The sequence below is a fragment of the Dermochelys coriacea genome, chromosome 2, assembly GCF_009764565.3.
Source record: "Dermochelys coriacea isolate rDerCor1 chromosome 2, rDerCor1.pri.v4, whole genome shotgun sequence".
NCBI classification, from domain to species: Eukaryota; Metazoa; Chordata; order Testudines; family Dermochelyidae; genus Dermochelys; species Dermochelys coriacea.
In genome coordinates, this window is record NC_050069.1 from 29702139 (window position 1) to 29730080 (window position 27942).

General features: G+C 41.7%; 1 protein-coding gene across 3 annotated transcripts in view; it reads left to right on the forward strand.

The window, feature by feature from the left end:
- Nucleotides 1-322: 322 nt before the first annotated feature.
- CSMD3 (CUB and Sushi multiple domains 3) overlaps nucleotides 323-27942 on the forward strand; it is a 1226382-nt gene continuing 1198762 nt past the window's right edge. For all 3 annotated transcript variants that reach the window (XM_038390468.2, XM_038390469.2, XM_038390471.2), the window contains exon 1: nucleotides 323-627. In XM_038390468.2, coding sequence (XP_038246396.1) covers nucleotides 450-627 — 178 coding nt within the window. In that variant the 5' untranslated portion in view covers nucleotides 323-449. The remainder of the gene's footprint in view (nucleotides 628-27942) is intronic.

The window sequence follows — 27942 nt, forward strand, 5'->3', positions numbered from 1 at the left end:
GCTGCATTAGCTCCTTCAGGAGACTATGAAAATCCCACTAGTGTATTATTTCTTGAGCTGCTTTCCTGGGCAGAATTGATCTTCTAGGGCTCGGGGGGGGGGGGGGGGGAAGAACCTCAATAGCAAATACTGTTTGGAGTTCATTCAGGAGATTGTCTGGGCTTTTAAAATGCTCTCCCTGGGTTCCTGGGGGATGCTGTAACAAGCCAGAATTGTGGTGTTTTTTGATTGTGGAGGTGGGGGTAGCGGGGAGGGGTGGGGGAAGGAAGAGACACAATCGAGAGTAACTGAGACTCTGTGCCCCTGTTGGAGAGATGGTTGAGTCCTCGTCAAGGTTGCTGTGGTATCCCAGAAACACCATTCACTCTGAGCTGTGACCGCGCACCATCAACAGCAACAACTCCACTGCGCCTGGCCAAGGAATAGGAATTAGGAGCTCTCCGAATAATATGACAGGGATCTGCAAAGGGGAAATCCGTGCAAAGGAGTCGAAAATAGCTGACTTTTGGGACAGGGGATGTACTAAATGTGGCCGGCTGGACTTCATGCTGCTGAAGAAAATGGGGATTAAAAGTGGATTTACATTTTGGAACCTCGTCTTTTTATTGCTGGTTTCCTATGTGCAAGGTAGGGTGGTGTTTGGGGGGCATTTTGTAGGGGACCCTTTGCTTTCGGTCTGGGCGTTCTGAGTTCTCGCCCTTTACAAAGGTTTCACCGGGGGTACTTTACAATTTGAACAAATACATGATAATTAAAAGGTGGGAGGGGGGGGGGGAAGAAGGAGCTGAATCAGAGCTCTCTTCTGAATTAGGAAATGCAATTGCTTGCCAGCCTTGGTGTTCAATGCAGTGACTGAGCTGAGGCTCAATAAATATTCTTGCAGTATGCTCAAACGGATACGTGAGTTGGTTCATATAGCCTCTAACTAGTGTATATTCAAGCCCAAACCCAGTGGATGACTTTTCTAGGGTGGTGGTGGGGGATTACCTAGGATCCCCCCCCGTCAAACAAACGGATGTTTGCGGGAATATTTGTATCAATGCACTGATTAGTTTAACCATTCCATAAGGAAAGTTAGAGAGGTGCACGGTGTGTGTGTGTATGTGGGTGTGCGAGTGTATGTTATGTATCTCAAAGACATAAAGGCTTTTTCACACACGTATGTATGCATGCCGGGTTCTTTGGCTGCAGAACAGCTGTGTTAAAAAAAAAATCATCTTTGAAGGCATGATATACCGTTGAGTTCAAAGATCGAGCCCCATTTCTCTCTCTCTCTCTCTCTCTCTCTGTTTTTTTTTTTTTTTTTTTTTAAATGCATGGAGGACAGGAAGAAAGTCTTTAGTTGAAATATAAGGATCTGCGTTGGGTGCAAACAGGTACAGGGAAATGACATTACAAAAAAAATGTGTCGTTTGAATAATGTGCCCCTCGAATATTAGGCAGACCTCACGACATGGGGAAGTGCTGACCCCCACCAAGTGTGCCCCCAGCAAAGGGATCTGCGCTGGGACTCTTCGCATCCTGCTGGCCATTCTCTCAAAATAATCTCTGGTTGTGGATAATTCTTTAATTTCTGATTAATCCCCTGCTTACCCCCTGCGCCACACATACGCACCCAGAATGTCTAGTAGACAGTATCGATCCTCTCCGAGTTTGAAGACTCGGTTGTTGCCTATCGAGGTTGCGTCCATACCAACTGTATGGAGGTTTTTCTTGTTAAAACTGGTGCCTTCCCTGAACTGCTGTCTGCCTCGGGCTTTTATGAAACAGTTGATTGTAGAGCGTTGCAGCTGGTTGTTCCCACACAGAAAGCAGCTCCATTTGCATCCCATTGGAAATGATAATTCATGTTTCCTAGGGGTGTTGTTGTAGGGGTTTACCTCATCGCACGTTATCTCGACACTATAGCTGATGCGCGGAAGCATGCCCGGGATTTTAATACACCTAATTACAGGAAACTTCCCCGTGTTTACGTACCTTGAAGCAAGCTGGTCCCAGATTGTTTGCCCATTTCTGAAACAGGGTCTGCGCTTTGGCTCAGAGATCAGGACCAAACCATGTCAAGTGGGTCCTTTTTTTTTAAAACGAGCTCATTAATAAATTCTCTGGGTGACGTGGGTCCACCCGAATGTCATCAGTTTGTTCTCTGCAAAACCGTATTACCCTGAACTACATAATGTGGCTGATAGAAGGCTATGCTGCTTAATGGATGACGCTGGCAGCTACTATTGTGAAACAGTTGCTTTGTGAATAGGAGTCGCGTGGAGGCAGCATCCTACAAAATTAAAGACACACATGATTTTTTCCTGGCTGTGGGGTGCTGACCATGGCTTGAGTGTAAGTTTTCATAGCAGCTGTTGAATAACAGCTACAGTTGCCCTTGCGGGGAGGAAGGAAGAAGCACGAGAGATATTTAGTGCGAAAATTGGGAAGACATGCAGAAAACCCTCCATTGACAGGATAAAGCCAGGAGTGCGCAATATTAGCGCCTCTGCGTTTCCTGGCCGCACGTACATTCAGAAAGATGCTCTCAGGGGTACAATTGTCAAAATACAGGGCCAGATATCTCAGGGACTGAACGCCATAGACTTCAGGTGGAGTTATAGAGCCTCAGCGCACATGAGCACCAGACAGGTTTAGACTGGACGCCTAGATATGGATTCCCTTGAGAGTGCCAGATTGGAAAGGATTGGCCTGTGCTCAGAGCAGCATTGCACGTCTTGTGAGCGCTGTACGTTTCCGTGAATGAATGCATTTTACCTTGATTTACATTTTGTGTCAGGAAGGTTCCCCTGCTCCCGGAAACCTTGGCAGGTGCACAGACTGAATATCTGCCCTTTTGCAAGCACTCCAGCTGCTGGAAGAAAGGGGACACGCAAACACGCAGCATCTGCCCACCCCACTGCTTCCAAGGCCCCCTATCATGGTCCCTGCTTGCCAGGCCCTTGTCCACACTTCCACTGCCTCCTTATCACTCATTGACACCCAAGCACACTGCTAGGGTTGCCTAGGCCCCACCAGCCAGAACCTTTCATTGCGGCTTCATCCCAAGCCTGGCTGTTTTATCACTGTCTCCGATGGTGTGTTCCAGGAGTATCTTTCTGCTCCTGTCTCTAGAGGTACCATGCCACTACAGTCTGCACTACTACTGCCCCCTAAAGTCTTGGTCCAAGGCTAATTCATTATCTTTACGTCTGCTTTCCAATCCCATCTGACTCGGGGAAGCTTATACCAATGTCTGTGTCTGTTGTGGATGTGGGGGTCCCCCATATTTTTGTATGTGCATTATGTGCACACGTTCACAGCTTCTGGAAATTTCAGATCTCGGCACCAATTTCCGTCCCTCGCCTCTGTATTTCTACACCAATAGCAGTGAAGGGTTAAATTCCCCAAATCCCTGTGCCTGCACGGTAAAAAACAAAAACAAAAAACAAACACCCCCCCCCACACACAAAATCCTAGTAATAGGTATGTCAGAACTCCTACAACGGGGCTACAATGATTGGGAATTCAGAGCTTGCACGGCTCACACAATCCCCTTTCAGGAGAAGGGCCATGCAGTTGGTCAATTGCCAAGTCAATCCTCCCAGGATTGCAGGGGAGTCGGAAAGCGAAGAAACGGCACCTTTCCCAAGTGCAAGGAGGATGACTTCACAGATGATTGCCATTTTCAAGCAGGGTCCTCCCTGCCCCCAGCTGCCCGGCTGGGAGACACGTTTGTGTTGGAGCGGCAGGGCGGTTTATTCCCTGGAAATGTGCACACACCGATTCCACTCCCCCATCCCCTCAACCTTCCCACGCACCCTTAGGAACAGGAATAAACGAGAACGTCATTTAGGCAGGGAAAAGACCAACTAAGCTTTGGAGATGCAGAGCGCCAATCCTCCCCGCCCAACTCCATCAGCCCTGGCAGCCCTTCCATGCCCACAAAAGGTGCACGGCGCTGCAGCGGGTTCCTCTGCGAGCTGGAGGTAAAGCCTGACCCTCCAGAACCGGCGCCTGGGACTGGGAGAGACACCCGTTGTCTGCTCGTGAAAATAACAGCCAGCCAGGGAGCAAGGACATGCCTCTTCCACCTCCTCCGAGCTGCCGCCCGAAGCCCCGAGAGCCGCAAGCGTCCTTTGGGGCTGGGAACAGGCAGCGTTCCCCGCGCTGGGGTTTCTCCAGGCGGGGGCTGGGGTTGTCTGAGCCAGGGTAACTTTGAAAAGAAAAGGGAAAGAGTGAGATTTTCGCTGGCTCCTTGCGGCGACCCTTCCCGCGGCGAGGGAGAGGCCGCGGGCGATGAAGGGGTCTCTCTGCCCCCGCTCTGGGTGGCACGGGGGGGGGGGCGAGTTAGCCGCGAGAAGAGGCGCCCTATATTTATTCGCCCGCCTCCCACACGCGGCTTATTTGTTTCCCGATCCCTCTTCGTTGCCTTTCCCCGAATCGATTGGCCGGAGGGGAGCGGGGAGAAGCGGCCCGGCGTGCTAGGGGCGTGAACGGACCCAGGCGAGGCTTTTCGGACGAGGAGCTTTTGGGGCGCTGGAGCGGATGATCCTCGCCAGCTGATCGCTGCTGCGGCTGCAGTCCTGGGGGGGGGGGGGGGAAGAGGAGGGAGGTGGGTGTTTTACTAGAGGCGGGAGCACATCCCGGGGCCTTTCCGCTGAGCGGCCGCCGCACGGGCACCCCTTCGCCCTGTCCCCGGGCGCAAAGGGCCCCCCCCCCGCCGCCGCCGCCGCACCGCGCCCCTTCCTGGAAGCTGGGGAAGTTTGCGCGGACGGCGGTAAAGTTAACACGTGGGGGGGGGGGCACTGTGCTCAGTGCGGGGCTCTGCCCCTTCCTCTCCGCGCACTGGCAGGGGGGAAAAGCCCCGCCCCGGAGAACTAGCCGGCCCCTTCCCTGCCCCGCGGGAGTTTGGGCTCCCACGGGGGCTTGTCACCCCACTGCCTCGCAGAATGGGCAGGAGCAACAGGCGAGCGCCGCCGCCGGCCTGCCCTGAGCCCACACAGCCCTGCAGGCAGCGGGCTGCGCGCTGTTACTTAGCAAAGGGCCGGGGGGGGGGGGCGCCTAGTCAATTATACCGGCCTCATTAGCCACCGTTTGGCTCTTCAGGCTCCAACGCGATGGATACGCGGCAGGTTTTGCCTGTGATGTTTTGGATGGAAAAATAACCACCCATGCTAGTGCCCTTCCAGCGCTCTCCTGGACCCCGAGGTGCTAGACCTGGGGGTGTGGGGGAATGCTGTCGCGCCCCCAGCTTGAAGAGGTTTCCATCATATGCAGGGGTTTCGATTCAATGGCGCGCAGCACCCGCACTGTACAAATTGCTCCAGCACCCCTGCCTGCCCCTGGCAAAAGGCAGGGGAAGACAGAGGCCAGTAAGTGCTGCCTTGCATCTTCAACCTCACGAACAGGACTTTAAAGTTCAAGCCCAGGACTTTAAAGGACAAGCCTGGTTAAGTTTCAGAGTAGCAGCCGTGTTAGTCTGTATTCGCAAAAAGAAAAGGAGTACTTGTGGCACCTTAGAGACTAACAAATTTATTAGAGCATAAGCTTTCGTGAGCTACAGCTCACTTCATCGGATGCATTTGGTGGAAAAACAGAGGAGAGATTTATATACACACACACAGAGAACATGAAACAATGGGTTTATCATACACACTGTAAGGAGAAAGAAAAGGAGTACTTGTGGCACCTTAGAGACTAACAAATTTATTAGAGCATAAGCTTTCCTGAGCTACAGCTCACTTCATCGGATGCATTTGATTAAGTTAGGGAAGAATTTGGAGGGGATGTTTAACTGCACCCCCTCCTTTCCAAAAGTTCCCGTACAGAAAATAAGAGAAACTGCAGGCCTTGTCTAAATGTTGTTTCACTAATTTTTATCAGACATTAGATATGCGCAGTTCATGCCTGTGCAAGTGCATGGTGTCATATAAAGTAGGGCTACCAATAAATCACAGTTAATTCGTGCGATTAACTCAAAAAATTAATTGTGATTTAAAAAAATTAATCACGATTAAGCGCAGTTTTAATCGCAGTGTTAAACAATAGAATACCAATTGAAATTTATTAAATATTTTGGATGTTTTTCTACATTTTTAAACATATTGATTTCAATTACAATACAGAATACAAAGTGTACAGTGCTCACTTTATATTATTACTTTGATTATAAATATTTGGACTGTAAAAATGATAAACAAAAGAAATAGTATTTTTTTATTCACCTCATACAAGTACTGTAGTGCAGTATCTTTATCGTTAAAGTGCAATTTACAAATGTAGAATTTTTTTACATTAACATATTAACATAACTGAACTCAAAAACAAAACAATGTAAAATTTTAGAGCCTACAAGTCCGCTCAGTCCTACTTCTTTTTCAGCCAATCACTCAGACAAACACGTTTGGTTACATTTACAGGAAATAATGCTGCCCACTTCTTATTTACAATGTCACCAGAAAGTGAGAACAGGCATTCGCATGGCACTTTGTAGCCAGCATTGCAAAGCATTTATGTTGCAGATATGCTAAATGTTCATATACCCCTTTATGCTTCTGCCACCATTCCAGAGGACATGCTTCTATGCTAATGATGCTCGTTAAAAATAATATGTTAATTACTTAATGATTGAACTCCTTGGGGGAGAATTGTATGTCTCCTGCTCTGTTTTACCTGCATTCTGCAATATATTTCATTTTATACCAGTCTCAGATGATGACCCAGCACATGCTGTTGTTTTAAGAACACTTTCACTGCAGATTTGACAAAAGACAAAGAAGGTACTAATGTGAGATTTCTAAAGATAGCTACAGCACTCGACCCAAGGTTTAAGAATCTGAGAAGGATGAGGTGTGGAGCATACTTTTGAAAATCTTAAAAGAGCAACACTCTGATGCGAAAACTACAGAACCCAAATCACCAAAAAAGAAAATCAACCTTTTGCGAGTGACATCTGACTGAGATGATGAAAATGAACATGTGTCAATCCACACAGCTTTGGATCATTATCAAGCACAACCCATCATCAGCATGGATGTATGTCCTCTGGAATGGAGGCTGAAGCATGAAGTGGCATGTGAATCTTTAGCTCATCTGGCATGTAAATATCTTGCAGTGCCATGCAAATGCCTGTTCTCACTTTCAGATGACATTGTAAACAAGAAGACGGCAGCATTATCTCCTGCAACTGTAAACAAACTTGTTTTTCTGAGTGATTGGCTGAACAAGAAATAGGACTGAGTGGACTTGTAGGCTCTAAAGTTTTATATTGTTTTATTTTTGAATGCAGGGGTTTTTTTGTACATCATTCTACGTTTGTATGTTCAACTTTCATGGTAAAGGGATTCCATAACAGTATTAGGTGAATTGAATGATACTATTTTTTTGATTTTTTTACAAATATCTGTAATAAAAATAAATATAAAGTGAGCACTATACACATTGTATTCTGTGTTGTAACTGAAATCAATATATTTGTAAATGTAGAAAACATCCAAAAATATTTAAATACATGGTATCATATCATTGTTCAACAGTGCAATTAATCATGTGATTAATCATAATTAATTATTTAATCACACAATTAATCACAATTACTTTTTTTAATCGCATGATTAATTGCGATTGATTTTTTAATTGCTTGACAGCCCTAGTATAAAGGTTTATCTGGGGATGATGAGGTTACTCATAAATGGCAAAGGTACTCATGAGTTATGTAGATCATTATAAGAAAGTGTAGATAAAATCTTCAGACAGCATCACTGGGTATGTGTGTGTGCCCCAAAGACTTGACAGACATAGAATCATAAAAGATTAGGGTTGGAAGAGACCTTAGGAGGTCATCTAGTCCACCCCCCTGCTCAAAGCAGGACCAACACCAACTAAATCATCCCAGCCAGGGCTTTGTCAAGCCAAGCCTTAAAAACCTCTAAGGATGGAGATTCCACCACCTCCCTAGGTAACCCATTCCAGTGCTTCACCACCCTCATAGTAAAATGGTTTTTCCTAATATCCAACTTAGACCTCCCCGACTGCAACTTGAGACCATTTCTCCTTGTTCCGTCATCTGCCACCACTAAGAATAGCCTAGCTCCATCCTCTTTGGAACCCCCCTTCAGGCTGCTATCAAATCCCCCCTCACTCTTTTCTTCTGCAGACTAAATAAGCCCAGTTCCCTCAGCCTCTCCTCATAAGTCACATGCCCCAGCCCCCTAATCATTTTTGTTGCTCTCCACTGGACTGTCTCCAATTATTCCACATCCTTTCTGTAGTGGGTGACCCAAAACTGGATGCAGTACTCCAGATGTGGCCTCACCAGTGCCGAATAGAGGGGAATAATCAATTCCCTCAATCTGATGGCAATGCTTCTACTAATGCAGCCCAATATGCCGTTAGCCTTCTTGGCAACAAGGACACACTGTTGACTCATATCCTGCTTCCTGTCCTGTAATCCCCAGGTCCTTTTCTGCAGAACTGCCGCTTAGCCAGTCGGTCCCCAGCCTGTAGCAGTGCATGGGATTCTTCTGCTCTAAGTGCAGGATTCTGCACTTCTCCTTGTTGAACATCATCAGATTTCTTTTGGCCCAATCTTACAATTTGTCTAGGTCACGCTGGACCCTATCCTACCCTCCACCGTATCTACCTCTCCCCGCAGCTTAGTGTCATCAGCGAACTTGCTGAGGGTGCAATCCATCCCATCATCCAGATTATTAATGAAGATGTTGAACAAAACTGGCCCCAGGAGAGACCTCTGGAGCATTCTGCTTGATATTGGCTGCCAGCTAGACATCGAGCCATTGATCACTATCCGTTGAGTCCGATGATCTAGCCAGCTTTCTATCCACCTTCTAGTCCATTCATCCAATCCATACTTTTTTAACTTGCTGGCAAGAATACTGTGGGAGACTGTATCAAGAACTTTGCTAAAGTCCAGATATATCCCATCCACCGCTTTCCCCATATCCACAGAGCCAGTTATAGACAGGCACTATATTTGTCTTTTTCCAATTGTCTGGGACCTCCCCCGATCACCACGAGTTTTCAAAGATAATGGCCAATGGCTCTGCAGTTACATCAGCCAAGTCCCTCAGCACTTTCAGATTCATTAGTTCCGGACCCTTGGACTTGTGCATGTCCAGCTTTTCTAAATAGTCCTTAACCTGTTCTTTCACCATTGAGGGCTGCTCACCTCCTCCCTGTACTGTGCTGCCCAGTGCAGCAGTTTGGGAACTGACCTTGTCTGTGAAGACTGAAGCAAAAAAAAGCATTGAGTACTTCAGCTTTTTCTACATCATCTGTCACTAGGTTGCTTCCCCCATTCAGTAATGGCCCCATACTTTCCCTGACCTTCATGTTGCTAATACACCTGTAGAAACCCTTCTTGTTACCCCTCACATCCCTTGCTAGTTGCAACTTCAATTGTGCTTTGGCCTTCCTGATTACACTTCTGCATGCTCTAAATATAAGACCCCATGTGGATACAAAGAGATGGGCTTGGGAGCTTCCCATGGATCCTACAGGATCATCATGCAGTCTTATTTATATTATATCATAGAAATAAGCTGCACATTTTTAACAGTGAGTGTAATTAACCTTAGAAACAATTTACTGAGGGATGTGGTAGATTCTTCATCACTTGAAGTCTTTAACTCAACACTGAATATCTTTGCTATAGATCAAACAGAAGCTTTGGGCTTGATGTTGAAACTACTGGGTGAGGTTCTGTGTCTTGTGTTATGCAGGAGGTAAGACTTAGAGTGATCAGATGTCCTGATTTTGTAGGGACAGTCCCGATTATTCAAGGCTTTTTCTTACATAGATGCCTATTACCTTCCACCCCATGTCCCGATTTTTCACACTTGCTATCTGATCACCCTAGTAAGACTTGATGTTCATAAGGGTCCCTCCTGGCCTTAAAATCTATTTTATATATATATTATCATCACATCCAATTATTCTGTTAGCCAGAAGCACATCTTAGCACCTGAAGAAGGAAGAAACCCAAACTCACTGTAGATGTTTGATGTATCTGCTGACTATTTCCTATTTGGATCTATCTGTATTTGACATTATTTTGAAATTAAATACATCTTTAGATTACAGAGATTAGCTAGAAATCTGACATGTTCATGCCCACTAACCCATCCATTACCCCCATGCTTGTCATCTATTCATAATATTCACAATCTCCCAATGAAAATATACAAATACACATAAACTGTTTCACTAACAAAATTACAGTGCAAGTAGTGATATGTAACAGAGTGCTAATAAAAGGCCTGATGAACAGAAAAATTCCTAGTTGTTAAAGGAAACGTTACTTGTGGCACATCAGGAACTAAATGACACTGTTATCTACACCTATTGATTTAGGAACAGTTTTGTTAATTTAGTTTCCATAAAATGATGTTCAGTGGTAAGAAAACTTCTACTAAGGAGAGATATGCTGATGCTATTTTCTGTCTTGAATTATTGTGTGTTGCTGCTGTAATCTCTTAAACAGGTTGACACATCCTATCTCAGTGGTGGCTGCGTTTCAGTGGTGGATAAAATGATCCCTATGTATTCCTTATCTTCCTCATTGTAGTGTTGTGAGGCTGAATTAATGGATGTTTTTAAACATACCTAGCAATCCTCAAAGGGCAAGAACCTACAGAAATGCAAAGTATTATTATTGTCCCTCTTCTTCCCTTCATCATGTTGAAAAAGTAGATCTTGAATGCAAGAGGTTTTTTTTGACCTACTTAGCTGGTTATTCAGGACACTGAGTACTCAGAAACTCCACATCCTGCCGTAATTTGCTCTCTTGATTACTCTGTAATTTTTATTTATAATTTTATATTTTGTATAATTAAAACAATTTTTTTAAGATTTTGCTCAAAAGTTACATTTTGCTTTTTTGATCCAAAGGGCCGTGGCATTTATGAAATAGGGTTTAAAGTAAGCTTATAAACAACCTGACACTGGTCACATTGGAGGCAATGTCAGAGGTCCTGCTGGCTTCAATAGTAGTAGGAATAGGGTCTTGGAGAGCTTAAATCGACACTGCATCTTGGATTGCAGTTTTCAGAACAGATATTTCTTTTGTCTCTGAAAAATAAATCACAAGAGAGACAATACATTTCACAAGACATTACAAATATTCAATAGAAGTGCCCTTTGGAAATCTCACATTGCATTACAGACTGCAGCATTGCTAAAGTAAATTGTCTATGGCTCTGGTTGAAGCAAATACATTATATATTCTGAATACAATTAGAAAATGTTCTGTGTCTTTATGTCATACCACTGAGCATGTCAACCCCTTTAAACGTAGGCCTATTAAATTCAGTGTAATGGCAATGGAATAACAAGATGTTTATTTTATGTCTGTAAGATCACAGAGTGCCTGTGCTTTTTTGGCAGGACATACGCTGAACTACTGCCAGGTTACAACCGGGTTTCAATATTTTTGATTAAAATTTTGGTTATGTAATAAAATGTTCTACAACTAGTAATGGGTTGCTGACAATGGTAAAGAAATCAAGATTTCAGTTTAGAATATTTCCAGCTTCAATTACACTAATGGATTTCATTTTTACTTTGTATCCAATCATAAAACTTGTTCTAAGTATTAGGTAAAGTTTGAAAAGTAGAAGTAATTAACAAAAACAAAGAACAGAATTAAAAACAATGGAACAGAAACAATTTTCACATCTATTTTATTCTTTTCACCTTTTGCTAATATTTTCTTTACATTTGTCACAACAAGAAAAGAGCCTCTGATCCTACAAAACATGCCACCTTCTGTGGTTTCAAGAGTAGAAATAAATTGAAAAACAAATATCCAAATTCTGACCTCTGGGAGATCTGTGTAGTTAACTGAAAGGAGGAGAAACAAAACAAAAAGAATAAAGGTCACAGATCTCTGTATATATCCACGGCACACAACTCTGTACTAAATCCAGCCCATTCACTTTTGTGAATTTTCATGTGTGCATATTGCTTGGTGGGGGGAGGAGCCGATAGCTGCACTTCTGTCAAACATGCTTAATCTATTCTTATGCGTAACTATGTAGTCATTCTTAAACATGTCTGTGCTTGCCAGGTATCTTTTTTTAAAAGTCCATTCCACAAGGAGTTCCTAATCATGTATTTGCTAAACATTATTCTCCTTAATCAGGCATAGGAATGGTCCTATATATTTCAGTAGGGCAGCTTGCATGACATGAGAGTTTTCATGAGTATTATAGGAGGTCTAAATATAATGATAATATGTAATTGAAATGGCGAGGTCCAAACAATTTCTCTAAAATCTTTATGACAATGAAATGCAACTTTATATATACATATTTGTGTGTGTATGATTACATTGTGATGATATACATGTAATACACTGATACAACACATGATCTGCACCTTAGATCATCTCACCTGCACTCTAACCAATACTCCGTCCCTCCCAGGGCTACTTCTAACATTTCAAAGTTCTTAGCAGCTTTCAAATGGAAATAAAGCAAGGAAGAAAGCAAGTGAACTAGCAGAAATCCCTGCACAATAACCAGCTAAAATGTCTCCATTTTTCTTCAGAATTATGTTAATCTAAGATACATAACAGATCCTGGACTTAAGAAAGAAATGTGCAATATCTTATGTTCTGTGGACTAGAAAAAAGTTTTTGTGCCACTGCAGAGGTGAACTGATTGCAGAGAATGCTTATCATGCTGATTTTTTAATACAAAATGGAAAATGAAAGCCCACTCCTCTAGTAGCTAACCAGCCATATCCAAGATCCCCAGGACACTTTTAGCCAGAGCTTTTACTTTAAACATCTGCTCTTGACATCTGTTACTTTCTCCCATTCCGCAAAGGGGATGATCGTCCACTGTATCTTCATTCTCCTCACATGACCCTCACTATTCTTAGCTTCAGAGACTTTGCCAGCAATATCACCCCCTTCCCTTTACTTGAGTCATTGTAGTGCTTTCCTGTGAAAATGAAGCACCACTTACATTTGGGAAGACATGTCTTTTGAAGGCCTTTATGGGTCCTGAAAAGACACCGTTGAATTAGCCTCAATGTACCACATTTAGGAGAAGAGGAAATTTTTCTCCCCAAACTCAGACTTCAGCCTCTGCATAGTGACAGTAGGGTCCCCACACTGCAGAAGGATGTAAATATTGTTGTACTTCAGAGATGCATTTTCAGCTCCTACAGGGGCCATGATGTGGCTTAATCTTCAGTCCATTGCACAGGGGAGGAAGGCAACAGCAGAATCTGCACCAGCATCATGCCTACCAGAATTCCTACACATAAACAAGGTGATACACACGTGAAATCTTTGTCCTCAGCAGGAGGGAGAAAAGGGAAAGTTCTGAGGCTCAAGTAAAGATGAAGCATGACAGAATCAATGTTATGTGTCAATTTCATAACATCATTACAAAATTACTTTCTCACTAAAGTGTTTACCCAACATGGGGTTGCTTTGGGATTTATGTAAAATGCTCTTGTATGTATAGTAAGCGAACACTGAGAAGGCAACAAACAACAACATCAACAGTGGTCAACACAGGCAGCTAGACTCTAACATCTCCATATTCAGAAACTCCTGCATCCTAGCTTCCCAGGGCTAACGGGGATGTGCTACTAAGTTCCTTAGTATTCCCTAATCCTTTCTCATAGGCCACTGAAGAAACTGGAACTCTTGCCATAGACTACAAACACTGCAATGTCAGGATTCTAGAGTTTCTCTTGCATGCTCATTTTAGGGCATGATTTTGAGCCTCACAGAATAGGCAGGTGATGGATCTTCTAAACCTTCTGGAGCTTGTGGAACTATAGTCAAATTCATGGATGACTTTTGTCTGCATATTTGACATCTTCCCCTCCTCTGAGTTCTCCTCTGCTGTCCCCTGTCATTGGCCTACTCATTGCAACCTACTGAAGGCTAATGAGATTACACAGGTATATTTATGATGCATATTCTAAAAAAAATATAGGGTGTCACAGGTTTCACCCAGGGCATAATTGCCCGGGCAGAACCTCTAATTCTGTTGATGCACAAGGTAGACTAGAACCTGCTTGGCTATCAAAGCCCAAGGTGAATTTGTGGGGTTGATCATTGAAAAAAAAAAACACCCCCTACACATCTTTACGTGAGCAATTTCAACATGGAATCAATGAGATACAATGAATGTGGAACTCTCACAAAGCCATTTCTACAAAGACGCATTTCAAGGTAGAAATGCACCTGTCACTTGAGAGTTGGCTTTTTCTGCATTCCCAGGAACTTTGCTCTTTCACTAATAAACCCATATATATCACATTTCAGGTGAGTATTCATTGGCCAAACTCATTTGGATATATTTAGTTAATCCATTTTTTCTTTCACTTACTTCCACTGTTTTTGTCTTCACAAGCTTATATGTACTGTTTCTTATGTACCATAATTTCTTATGCCTTTAATTACTAAGCTCATTATGATAAGGAGCCTATTCTTATCTGGTACACTTTGATGACTGTGCATTCCTTTGGGTCCTATATTAATATAATTATTCATGATTACCTGTCTCTTACAATAATTTTCAACTTGCCCATATTCTCATTAACTACTGAATCCCCATATTTTACATTCTCATTGTTTCTTCTTATGAATTATTGCTGTCTTTTCTGTGTGATGTTGCATTATGATAATGATGGACACATCCCCTCTCTTCAAAATACATTACTACTTATAGGGAAAAGTCAATAAATTTTATAAAAGTAACAAGATTTATCATGCAATAACAGTCTCTTTAGAGGATCTGTTAGTGTAGATTGAACTAGGGTCCATTGAAACCAATAGAAGTTTTGTCATTGACTCCAATGAGAGTATAATAGATGTTATATGAACAAAATATTTTTTCTATAAAAGTTCAGCCTGACAATACTGTAGACTGTTTATATCAGGCAGGGGACTAAATTGATGAAATTGAAATCTGTAAGGGCACAGTCCTGTAAGAATCTGAGTTCCTCCTGAGCAATGAAAGCACCCTCAAACTTCACACAGAAGTCAATATCATTAATACAAAGGGATTAATTGTTTTTTAAATCAATGGGAGTTGAGGGCACTCAGTACCACTCAGAACATAGTAGGATCTAGCTATTCTATTTCTACTGAGTTTCTCATGCTGCAATCCTCAGCAGGTTGTCCAACTGTATTCTAATAAATGAGGAAGTAATAAAATCTGGGAGTATTTATCAAGTTTTTTACACTGTTGCAGAATGCTGTTGTGGGGGGTGAGAGGGTGTTTAAACAAAGTAGCTACAGCACAAGATCTGATTTTTTTTTCCAACCTCAAATATTAAGCCAAACAAATGGTTTCAAACTTAAAACAACTGAAAAGCAATTAATCCACTTAGTATTAGCTGCTTGAGAAAAAAAAACTTGTAATTTGGTATAGAAATTGGCAAAAAAAATATGAGAAACCCTGAGAGTTTAAAGTTTTTGGCTGATCTCTGAATCAAAAACATCTGAACAGATTTAAATATTTTGTGTAAACAAATTTGCATCCAGGCTGCTAATCTGTGTGCCAGCTTTCAGTCTGACATTTTCTGAAAGGATGGAAATGCTAAGTTCCTAATGCTAAATGGAGTTCATAATGGAAGGGCTGACAAACCTGTCATTACATGTATTGTAGCACTTCTAAATGCCTCTTTATCTATTTAATGTTTCAAAAGGGAGTTAAATATAGAAATCCTTGAGGGGAAAACAACAAACAACAAAATTCACCTTTGTGTTTAACATTTCCACCATAACTATAGCATTGCTATATTCTCAGCTGGTCATCTGCCTTTGGAGATAGTGATGAAGAGAAATTATATGCCTTTTGAAAAGGTGGTGGAATTCTAGAAGCTGTCAGTGACCTCAAACACTTGACTTATTCTCCATGCTTTACGCACCCTAAACAACCACTGATATCAAAGGATGGAGAGTCAGACCAAAGTTTGCCCCTTTTCTTGTATGCACCCAGGAATTACTGTAAAATAATCTTACAGTTTGATATCTCTTTAACCAGTTGTGATTGTTGTAGTGATGCCTATAGTTAGGGTTGCCTGACACTTTCCATTATAAGACCCTGTTTTCAGTTGCTTATAAACTGTGCCAAACTTTAATAATTTGAACTGAAATTTTCCCTGCTGGGTTTTTGTCTCAGGCTGATATTATTTGTGGTTATTTATTTATTGAAAGTTCCAGCAAAAATGGTTTAGCCATTTTCTTAGCTTTATTTCAGTGATTTAATTTTGAAGCTGTAAAAATTCCATCTGCATTGATTATGCTCCATCTTCTCACAGCTCCTATGTGCTGACCAAATTGCTCATGTGCCATCTCAGACAGACAAGTTGGGTGAGGTAATATCTTTTTTTGGACCAACTTCTGTTTGTGAGAGAGACAAGCTTTCCCAGCTCTTCTTCAGGTCTGGGAAAGGTACTCAGAGCGTATGTCTAAACTGCAGTTAAAAGCCCACAGCTGGTCCATGCCAGCTGACTTGGGCTTGCAGTGTAGACACTTGTACTCAGGCTGGAGGACTCTGTGAGGTGGAAAGGTCCCAGAGCTCAGGATGCAGCACAAATATGAATGTCTACACCACAATTAAACAGCCCCTTAGCCCAAGCCCCACGAGTCCAAGTCAGCTGACACTGGCTGATGTAATAAACCATAAATCCAGTGTCTTTATTAAGACCATGATTTTTGGTGTCTGACAAAATTATGAATTTAAGCTCCTAGGCTTGCCTTTTGAACATTCTATGCAGGTTTCCTTTGAGGACAAGAACTGACAAGTCAGCTATGGAGTGATCATTTTGTGAAAAGTGTTTTGTCATGTGCCATCTCCACAGAGTAGCTGAGTATGCTCCATCCCAGAGTTGCACAGTTGAGCAGAACTATCCCTGCAACTGCCTTTGGCTGCTGAGGTTTGCTATTGAACCATAACTAAGAACAGGGAGACTTCTATCCTGTGCTTTGAATGCCCGGATTGTTACTGCCAGACATTCCTGTGGATGGTTGAGCCCCAGAGCACCCACAAAGTCAGTGCCTATGGGACAGGCTAGCAGGAAGAGGACTAAAAAGGACTAAAAGGGGTCAGGCTTGTGGGGGACAGGAGAGGAAGGGTCTGTAAGTAGAGAGAACACTCTCCTCTAGAAGCTGGAATTCAGCCCAGGATTCCTGAGTCTCAACTTTCCTCTGCTGTCAACAAATAGGTGTGAAATCCACGGACAACGTGTCCCACTCATTTTCAGAATGCCCATTTAGAGATATTTAAGGTCTGATTTGCAGAAGTGCTGAAGGCTCACATCTGCAAATTAAGTCAATTAGAGCTCTACCCTAAATATATAAAGTGCTGTAAGATGCTAAATACTCTAAAAAGTGGGGCCTCAGGCACCTCAGATTTGGCACCCAAAATTCATGGACTTCTTTGACCTTATTCTCTATGTGCTTCAGTTTCCCATAAGTAAAATGGGAATATTAACACCACCTTCACAGGGCTGTTATGAAGATAAATTAATTAATATTTATGAAGGACTCATATTATGCTGATGAGTGCCATAAAATGAATACATTAATAATCACTTCAGAGCAAAGTCTGTAAGGTGTTCGATAAATAAGTCATGGGTCACACATTGAATGATTCATAGATTTACAGATTTTTAAGGCCAGAAGGGACACCTGTTATCATCTAGTCTGACCTCCTGCATAACAAATGCCATAGGACTTCCCTGAATTAGCTTCTGCTTCAAGTCCAATAGCTGTGTTTGAACTAGAGCAAGGGTGGGCAAACTTTTTGGGCTGAGGGCCACATCTGGGTGGGGAAATTGTATGCACGGCTGGGGCAGGGTGTTGGGCTGCGGACGGGAGTGCGGGGTGTGGGAGGGTGTGTGGTGTTCAGGAACAGGCTCAAGGCAAGGGATTGGGGCAGAGGAGGGGTGTGAGGTGTATGAGGGGGCTCAGGGAAGGGGGTTGTGATGCAGGAAGGATGTGAACTGCAGGAGGGGGCTCAGCAGGGGATTGGGGTGCAGGAGGGGTACAGACTTCAGGAGGGGGCTTAGGGAAGGGGGTTGGGTGCAGGAGGGCTGCAGGGTGTGACGGGGCTCAGGGTAGGGAATTGAGGTGCACGTGGTGTGAGGTGCAGGCAGGGTGCTTAGGGCAGGGAGTTGGGGGGCGGGGTGCAGGAGGGGTTTGGGCTCCGGCCTGGAACTGCTTACCTAAAGTGGCTCCAGGGTGGCAGCAGCGTGCATCAGGCCCAGAGCAGGCTCCCTGCCTGCCTGCCCTGGCCCCATGCCGTGCCGCTCCAGGAAGCGGCCAGTACCACGTCCCTGCGGGGCCCCTGGGGGGGGGGCACAGGGCTCTGCGTTCTGCCTTGCCACACCTCCAGGTACCTCCCCCGAAGCTCCCATTGGCCGCAGTTCCCCGTTCCTAGCCAATGGGAGCTGCGGGGGGAGGGGGAGGGAAGGGTGTGCCTGGAGGCAAGGGCAACGCATGGAACCCTCTGCCCCCACCACCCCAGGGCCTCAGGGATGTGGTGCCGGCCGCTTTTAAGAGTGGCATGGAGCCTGCAGCACCACAGGGGGAAATTCCGCGTGCCGGATCCAAATCTCTGATGGGCCAGATTCTGCCCGCGGGCCATAGTTTGTCCAACCCTGAACCAGAGCATATCTTTTGAAAAAAAATTCAGTCTTGATTTTAAAATTGTCATTGATGGAAAATCCACCAATACCCTTGGTAAGTTGTTCCAATAATTAATTACCCCCATTTTTAAAAAATTGTACATTCTCTCTAGTCAGAATTTGTCTACCTTCGACTTCCAGTTATTGGATCTTGTTATACCTTTGTATGCTAGATTGAAGACCCCTCTATTATCAAATTTCTGTTCCCCATGTAGGTACTTATAGACTGTGATCAAATTACCTTTAACCTTCTCTTTGACAAGCTAAATAGATTGAGGTCTTTGCTTTTATCACTATGAGTCACGTTTTCTGATTCTTTAATCATTTTTGTGGCTCTTCTTTGAACCCTCTCCAAGTTGTTAACCTCATTCTTGAACCGTGGACACCGGAACTGGATATTTTCTTTCAGCAGCAGTGACAGGAATGCCAAATAAAAAGGTACTTGATATTCAGGTTTATACATCCACAGATCTCATTAGTCCTTTTGACTATATCTCAGTGGGAGCTCACGTTCAGCTAATGTTCAGCCAAGACCGCACAGCCCAAGTATTTTTTCAGAGTCACTGCTTCCCATCCTAGAGTAACCCATCCTATAAATATGGCCTGTGTTCTTTTTTCCTAGATGAATGACTTTACATTTGGCCATATTGAAACACACACTGTTTGTGTGAGCCCATCTTACGAAATGATTCACATCACTTTGAATCCATGACCTGTCCTTTTCAGTATTTAGCACTCACCCAATCTTTGTGTCACTGGCAACCTATCAGTGATTTGTTTTCTTCAATGTTATTCATAAAAACCTTATATAACTTAGAGCCAAGAACTCATCTTTGAGGAACCCACTAAAAACCTACCTGCTTGATGATGATTCTCCATTTACAGTTACATTTTGAAACCACTCAGATAGTCAGTTTTTAATCCATTAATGTGTGTCATGTTGATTTTCTGTCATTCCAGTTTTTAACCAAATATCATGGGATACCAAGTCAAATGCCTTATAGAAGTCTAAGTGTATTATATCAACACTGTTACAGTTATCAGCCACATTTGTAATCTCATAAAAATGATATTGTTAGGTTCACAACATTTGTTTTCCATAAACTCATGTTTATTAATAAAACAAAATTTTGAATAGCTACTTATTCAGTGTTCACTATTCATTTTGTACATTGAATGAGGGGTTCTGTGGAACACACAGTATGTAATCATAATGCATTCACACAAGGGGCTGAAATAAAGTTGCACAGGTAACTTAATTTTAGCATTTCCTAATCTGAGTTGGCCATCTTAATATTCCTTTAACATAGTTTTTTGGTATGTAGTTAGATTTCAAATACTATTAAAATTATATGTTTCTTTGTATCTATTATACTTTTTCTCTCCAGTACAGTATTTACTTATGATTAGATTCTGGTACCTGTTTACTTCATTGGGAATAGTTGTGAGGTAAGGGCCCAATTCAACTCCAAGAGAAGTGATGGAGAAAATCCCACTGATGTCAGTAGGAGTTTGATCAGATCCTAAACTGCTAGTCAACATCAGTAAGATAAGAATCTGGCCCTTAGATTACATATATTTTAAATATTATCTGTTTTTATAGCTTTGAATTTTAAATGCCATTATTATTGTCTTCCATAATAACATTGTCTGACTGATTTTAACTAACTAAGGTTTTATTAATGCAATTGTGCATTTGAATAACATTTTTATATTACATATAGTTTTCTCTTGTAATTATACTTTAAATTAAACTAAGATTGTGGGCTAGATTTCTTGTGACTGAAGCCAGTAAATGTTTTTCAATCACTAGAGTAGCAAAAATAAAATACCAGCTGTAGAAGAGTGGTTGGAAGGCATAAAAGAATCAGGAGGTGTGGAACTGCTTACTGCTGTGTTACATTAATAACTGAACTATTTTAAAGATTTCCAGAACTAATTAAAAGAATAATTGTCCAAAAATAAACAAACAAACCCCAACAATACTATGTTAACAATGTGGTTTAATTTCTGAAGTTATTCATTCAAAAATTAGGAAATGCCAGATCCATAGTTCTGATCACAAATGTAATTCAGCCCCTTTGCACATTTATCCTGTGCACTGTATGAAGTCTTAGTCCTGTGGAAAACTAGTACGTCTTCATGTAATTAAATATTGTGTTAATATGGTATGCACACAAAGGGCAAAACTAAGGCAAAATGACAAGCAAAAATCTAGCATTACTAATTTCCAAATGCTTGGCTTTCCAATCTTGAGATAAAGAAAAGGCACTTCTCTAGCCCAAAGGCTTTCCCCTGGCTGTATTACAAAGGTTTTCTGCAAACAATGGAGATGTTAAAACTTCTCAAAAATAGTTGTTTTTAATTGGGTGCTGTGTTTGGGTTGTTAGCAGTAGAAATTAAATGAAAAGCTTAAAACATATCAAAGATCTTTTTATGTTAGGTCTACTGGTCATTTCTCATCTTTAACAGCCACTACTTTTTTTTTAAATCAACAACATCAACTGTCTCTTTCCATTAAAATAAAATGGGAATAGAAGGGATCTGGGCCAAAAAATAAAGAAGAGTACAGAAATGCTAGTGATTCAGAAGAACATCTTTAATGGAGGCATAAATTGTTGTGAAATATCTCTCCTTCAACAAACCCAAAATAACTGCCAGGGGAAAGGAAGCATAGTTAGCTCCATTGGCCGATGCTGGCTAACAGTGATAATCTGTTGTCTAGTACAGGACACTTAATAGGTGGTGAAGTGGATGCATAGGCAGAAAGTCTGGATTCTGAATTCAACAGATTCTCCAAGAGTTTATGTATGGAGTTTTAATGAAGCACACAAAGACATTTAAATAACATAAAAGGCAACTCAGAATTTTTAGAGCTAACTGCTGTTGCCATAGCATAGGGTCACATCTTGATCTGTCTCCTGACCATTTTTAGAATTTGGCTGGAAATTGTTTGATCCACCCATGCCAGGAGATGGAGGAAGCAAAAGCAGCAATGGAAAAATGTAGACACATATAGGCCATAAAGTGAATCCTTAGAAAACACGTGAAATACCCACATCTTAATACTATTAATGCAGTATTTGTGGCATTTTGTATGTATCCCCTATACTTAGTCAAGGAAATATAACGATCCAATAAATGTTGTTCTAATATTTTGTTTAGCTGCTAAAGCAGAGCTAGTCAAATGCTCTAACACACTGTTCATGAACATTTGTTTAAATTCCAAACAACTATTTGGTTCACCTATGCGAATGCCCCTTGTTATTTGCAATTCAGGAACATTCACGCAAACAGGTTTTTGTTTCCTGGAAAATTTGAGGAATGGCTGTTCTTTTAATTAACATAATAGCACTTAAATACTTAAATACAGTAAGGGGTACCATAAAATTACCATTGGCACATGATTATTTTTTTTTTGATTGAATATGTTCCACATTGCATACAACAACCAAAAAGTGCCTTAAAAAGAATAGCCTGACATTCTCCATGGTGCATTTATAGCAAGAAGGTGAAATAAAAGGGAGAGGAAGGAGAGCAGAATCATATGCAATTATCACCATTCACAAACCCAATTGTCTGGAAGGCAAAAGAGCATTAAAGCAATGTGATGGGTTATTCAAATAGTGGCATTAAATACCGCTTTCTCTGCCATATATAACAGGAATGAATTATTTGTAGCCTGTGCTCAGGATACTTTGTTCAGTAATCCTATCAAATTTCAGGAGATAAACTGGGACAGGTAAGTATTTTAATGGAAGACATCTGAGAAACACTTTGATAATGTGAGAGGTGATGCTGATTCAGTAGGCAAACCTCTTGCTTCTAAATCTGTACTGACCCAGAAGGTGGCATTTGGAGGTTGAAGCTGCCAGCTTTCAGATGAGATGTTGCTGATCACATCTGGTCATAAAAGATGTCATGGCATTTCTCATAAGAATATTGTTATTAACTCCGGTCTCTTGGATAATTACAATCTGCCTAGCTAAATTCCCTGATCAGTGTACATTAAATAACCTCCACTTCCTTTCCTAATCTGCTGAGGTGTGCCTTTGTGCCCTATTAAATAGCATCTGTATTTCATCCAAGAGGTGACTGCTTTTCAGTGCTGGGGAGCTGATTCTTATGTAGATTTAACATCTCAGCTTGTGCAGAGCTTCAGGATAAAGAACACTACATGAATGTAATGCAATGTATGTGGCTTATTGTTTAGAAAAATGTTACCAGTGTGCTTGCTACTGTACAAAAACTAGACTGCCCTTTGCCAAGGGACTTAGGCTCAGATCCTCAAAGGTATTTAGGTATCTAATTCCCATTGAAATTGTTGAGTGTTAGGCACATAACTACCTTTGAGGATCTGGGCCTTACAGTTTAACTTACACTCAGAAAAAAACAGTTCAGACACATATAATACAACACAGTTCTATGGGAAATGATAAGGATGTCTTTGGACAGATCCAACTTGAAAGGTTTTGTGAAGGCTGTGTGTGTTTTCCACTGGGATTTGAAGGATGAAATGGGGTCATTTGGGAAGAGGGCTGAATTTGAAAGCACAAGGGTCTGTATGTAAAAAAGTGCACAGCTGAGAAAGGTTACAAAACATATAATATTAGTTTCCAATACAAAAAGCAGCTGAGGAATAGGCTGGAAGCTATACCACTGTGACGTTCCTCTCTGGTGCTGTCTAGATCGGTGATCTGCTTGGTCACTCCAATCCTTGACTCTAGGAGCCAGCCTTACTCTGCTTTGCTGTGAGAACCTCCATTCCTGGGATGTTCATGCACAGCCTCTGGCATGTAAGCTGCTTCTTAGATTGTGCAACTGAATGACCCTAGCCAATACCTCCAGTCCCAGACAGAACCCTAGGAACCTCCGTCTTGCAGTGTCCAGTTATGCCTCATCAGTTTAACAAAGAAATTGATATGCAGCAGGCTTGTTATCACAAGGGGAGTCTCTGTCATGCTTCAAACCAAACACACTGTTTAAGGTAGAATAAACAAACAGATTTATTAACTATAAAGACAGATTTTAAGTGATTATAAGTCAAAGCATAACAAGTCAGATTTGGTCAAATGAAATAAAAGCAAAATACATTCTAAGCTGATCTTAACACTTTCAATGTCCTTATAAACTTAGATGCTTCTCACCAACGGCTGGCTGGTTGCTCTTCAGCCAGGATCTCCCCTTTGATCAGCACTTCAGACACTTGGTGTGGTGTCTGTAGATGTAGGTGGAAAGAAGAGAGCATGGCAAATGTCTCCCTTTTATCATGTCCTTTTTTCCCTCTTGGCTTTGTCCTCCCCCTCTCCCCCGAATTGGTGAGCATTACCTCATTGCATTTCCAAACTGACCAAAGAAAGGGGATGACTCCCTCGAGAGTCTAACAGATTCTTTGTTGCTGCTGACGCCAGCATCCTTTGTTCCCGTGAGGCTGGCTGGGTTTGTCCCATACCTGCCCTGATAAGGTGTGAATTACCTCTCTGCTCTTGGAGAGTTTTTGCCTGGGATTGCTTTAAGCCATGAGGATACATTTTCAGCCTCATAACTACATACATGAAATTATAGCCTATAACATTACTATAACATTACTGTAACAACAATGCTCAGTGCATCATGAGCCTTACGAAGACATCCAACATGGCAAACTCTGCTTTGGATACCACATGATCATTTTACAAGGATGAATATGGGGGTGCTGGATGTTCCCCCAAGATACAGATCATCACAACCACTCATGAGGCCAGACCGCCCACTCCTGAAGAAAAACTCACAGGAAGTGGGTTGTGGGACAGAAAATTTCTGCCAGAATAACTTTTTGGAACACCCCTGCATTAATTCAGCAGACAGTGGTCATTGTTGCTCCTCCCTCCCATAGGATAAGCATCAGCAGTACCTATCTTGAAATCCAACAGCTACTCAGGGAGTAATAGGAGGTCAGGAACATCCAAGAAGTGACCCTGCCTTAGAAGTCGCTCTGGCCCCACCACCCTCCCCTCTCTTCTGGCTCCACTAGCAGAGTTCTATTGAAGGCATCCATGCTAACCGGGACTCCTGCTAGTCATAGCTTCCCCCAGGACCACTGTTGCAGGAGGCTCTGTGAAAAAGATACTATAACCTAGCTTGTATTATTTTCCTGGGGATCTCCTCAGGGCTGGAAGAGAGATCATTAGCCCATCCAGTCCTGCTCCCAGCCTGCCAAATCTCTGTTCCCCTATAGCACAGGCCATGGTCTCATGGAGCATCCTATGTAGGGTCCAGAAGAATGCATGGCAAAGGAAGTGGCAACAGTGCATTTTAAGCAGCTAATTTTCTCTTCCGTGTGAAAAGGGGAAAGATCAGCATCAGATGTTTCCACATGGTAATTCTACCCAGGGATTAGCAAACTATGTACAAAAAGAACAGGAATACTTGTAGCACCTTAGAGACTAACAAATTTATTAGAGCATAAGCTTTCATGGACTACAGCCCACTTCATCAGATGCATAGTGTGGAACATATAGTAATATATATATATATATATATATATATATATATACATATACATACATACAGATAAATTGGAAGTTACCATACAAACTGTGAGAGGCTAATTAGTTAAGATGAGCTATTATCAGCAGGAGAAAAAAACTTATGTTGTGATCATTAAGATGGCCCATTCTTCACGCCTTCTTGTCAACTGTCTAAATGGGCCATCTTGATGATCACTACATAAGTTTTTATCTATATATCTTACTATATGTTCCACTCTATGCATCTGATGAAGTGGGCTGTAGCTCATGAAAGCTTATGCTCTAATAAATTTGTTAGTCTCTCCGAACTCCTGTTCTTTTTGCGGATACAGACTAACATGGCTGCTACACTGAAAACAGACTTCAGAGTAGCAGCCGTGTTAGTCTGTATTCACAAAAAGAAAAGGAGTACTTGTGGCACCTTAGAGAGCTGTAGCTCACGAAAGCTTATGCTCTAATAAATTTGTTAGTCTCTAAGATGCCACAAGTACTCCTTTTCTTTTTGAAAACAGACTATGTACAGACAGTGTGGAAACTGTATTTGTGTGCTTATTCTCACAGAATAATTCAACACCCTGAATGTAAATGGGCATTCTATCGCTCACAGTATGGAAAAAGAAACCATGATGCTCTTGTGATCTCACATTCACACTGGGGAGCAGCTCACCTGGATTCCCACTGCACATCTTTGGTTGGAGATGATTCTGATCTGGCTGGCATTATTTCACTGCAAGGCAGGATGTTTTAAGAGTGATCCCTTTATCAATAGGCATATGCAGCAGTCTCCGTGGGTAGCTTGGGAGTTTCCATTTTGAATACAGTGTTGGGGAGAACTGGATGTGAAAACAAATATTACAAAGTGTTTTAGGCAGCTTAATAGATAAAGTGTTCAGAGTATTAAACTTTAAGAGAGACTCATTGTTTAAAAGTCTGACCATCTGAGATGTAGTCTCTGTCTACATTTTGAGTTTGTGTACACATATGCTAACTCTCATCAAACTAGCACAAGTGTAAATAATAGTGAAGCCATGATAGTTTGTGTAGTGACAGAAAAAGTATGGCTGAACAATGCTGAGTATGTACCCACCAGTTTCAGTAGACAGACTTTGGGGACACATTCAGCTGTGATGTAAACAGATAAAATGAATATAAACTCAGAGTTGTAGCTGCTTACACTACAGGTGAAATGAATCCTACCTGTTTTGAAAATTCTAATGAATTTTACACATCATGATGGTACACAAGACATATTTAAAGTTGTGAGAGAGACAAAGTAGGTATCTCTTATTGGACAAACTTCTGTTGGTGGAAGAGACAAGCTTTCAAGCTCAACAGATCTTTTTTTTCTTTAAGGGTAATAGTCATCCTGATTGTATGGAAGCAGGATTTGTGTTAAAAAGGTTTCTTAAAAGAGTAATACGCTTATTTTAAGTATGATATTATATATATATATATATATAATTTATCTTTTAGTTGTAATACCAAAACCCTTGGTGAACTTGTACATTTTTTTTCTACTGGGAATAAAGAGAGGCCTCTTGGTTTGCCCAATATTATACGCTTCATTGTATTGAAACAGATTTTTTGTTTGTTGTTAGTGCACACAGTGAATTTCATTAACTCAGTTTCATGTTTGAGTGGAAACTTAAAACTTATGACTATTATACAGTATGTGAAGTTTCAAACCAATTAAGCAAAAAGAAAAGGAGTACTTGTGGCACCTTAGAGACAAGATGCATCCGATGAAAGTGAGCTGTAGCTCACGAAAGCTTATGCTCTAATAAATTTGTTAGTCTCTAAGGTGCCACAAGTACTTCTTTTCTTTTTGCGAATACAGACTAACACGGCTGCTACTCTGAAACCAATTAAGTGCATTCTTGCAGGTGGTGGTCAGACTAAAAATCAGAGTAAATTCATTTCTCCATTAAATGGATTGCTTTTTTGTTTATTTATATTTTCTTGAGGCTACAAGAAACACTGCTTACTGCAGGTTTCAAGATACTGATGGAAGTTAGTGAGATTTCCAGGGAGCTCAGAGGGTGACACAGTAGCTGGAATCACAACTGAACTTTTCTAGGAAAAAACAAATCTGAAATCTTGAGGATACTGCGTCAAGTATCACAAGCTTTGGTTACTTAAAGCAGATGAAATCATGAAATGGTTATTTATACTCCCTTTCTAAGGTCACTTTTGCAGGGTACTCCCCCCACCAATTAGGTTGCACAATGAAAATTAGAGGTAGACTATGTAATCTAGGTTAATATATGCTGTTGGAGTGTATGTTAAGAAACAATGATGGTTTTTACCAAAGCAATGGAGTGAAGCTGAGCAGGTCTGGCTCCAATATGAGGATCCAATCATATTGCAGGTATTAAGTTATCCAAACTATTCAGCTTTTTCTCCACTTTTATTGTAGATTGTTTTTGTTATTTCATATTTTGTGAAGCGGGGTAGCTAGCAGTCTCCAGGAATGAAAAAAATGTACAAGGAGAAAAGCTAATTCCTGTCCATTAGTCCTAGATTTAAAAAATCACTTACGCATGATCTTAGTTTAAAGCTTTGCTTAAATCCGATTGACTTCAATGGCATGTACCTAAGTGCATTCCTGAATTGGGGCCTAATGATAATTCTGCACTGCTCTTAGAACTCTGCTCATCAAAGTTTTAAAACTGGAGTGTCTTAGAATGTGGGAGAATGACTGTTGCCAACTTTCATTATTTTTACACCTTTTGCTGTGTTGATCTTATGTATGAAATCTCCTCCTTAT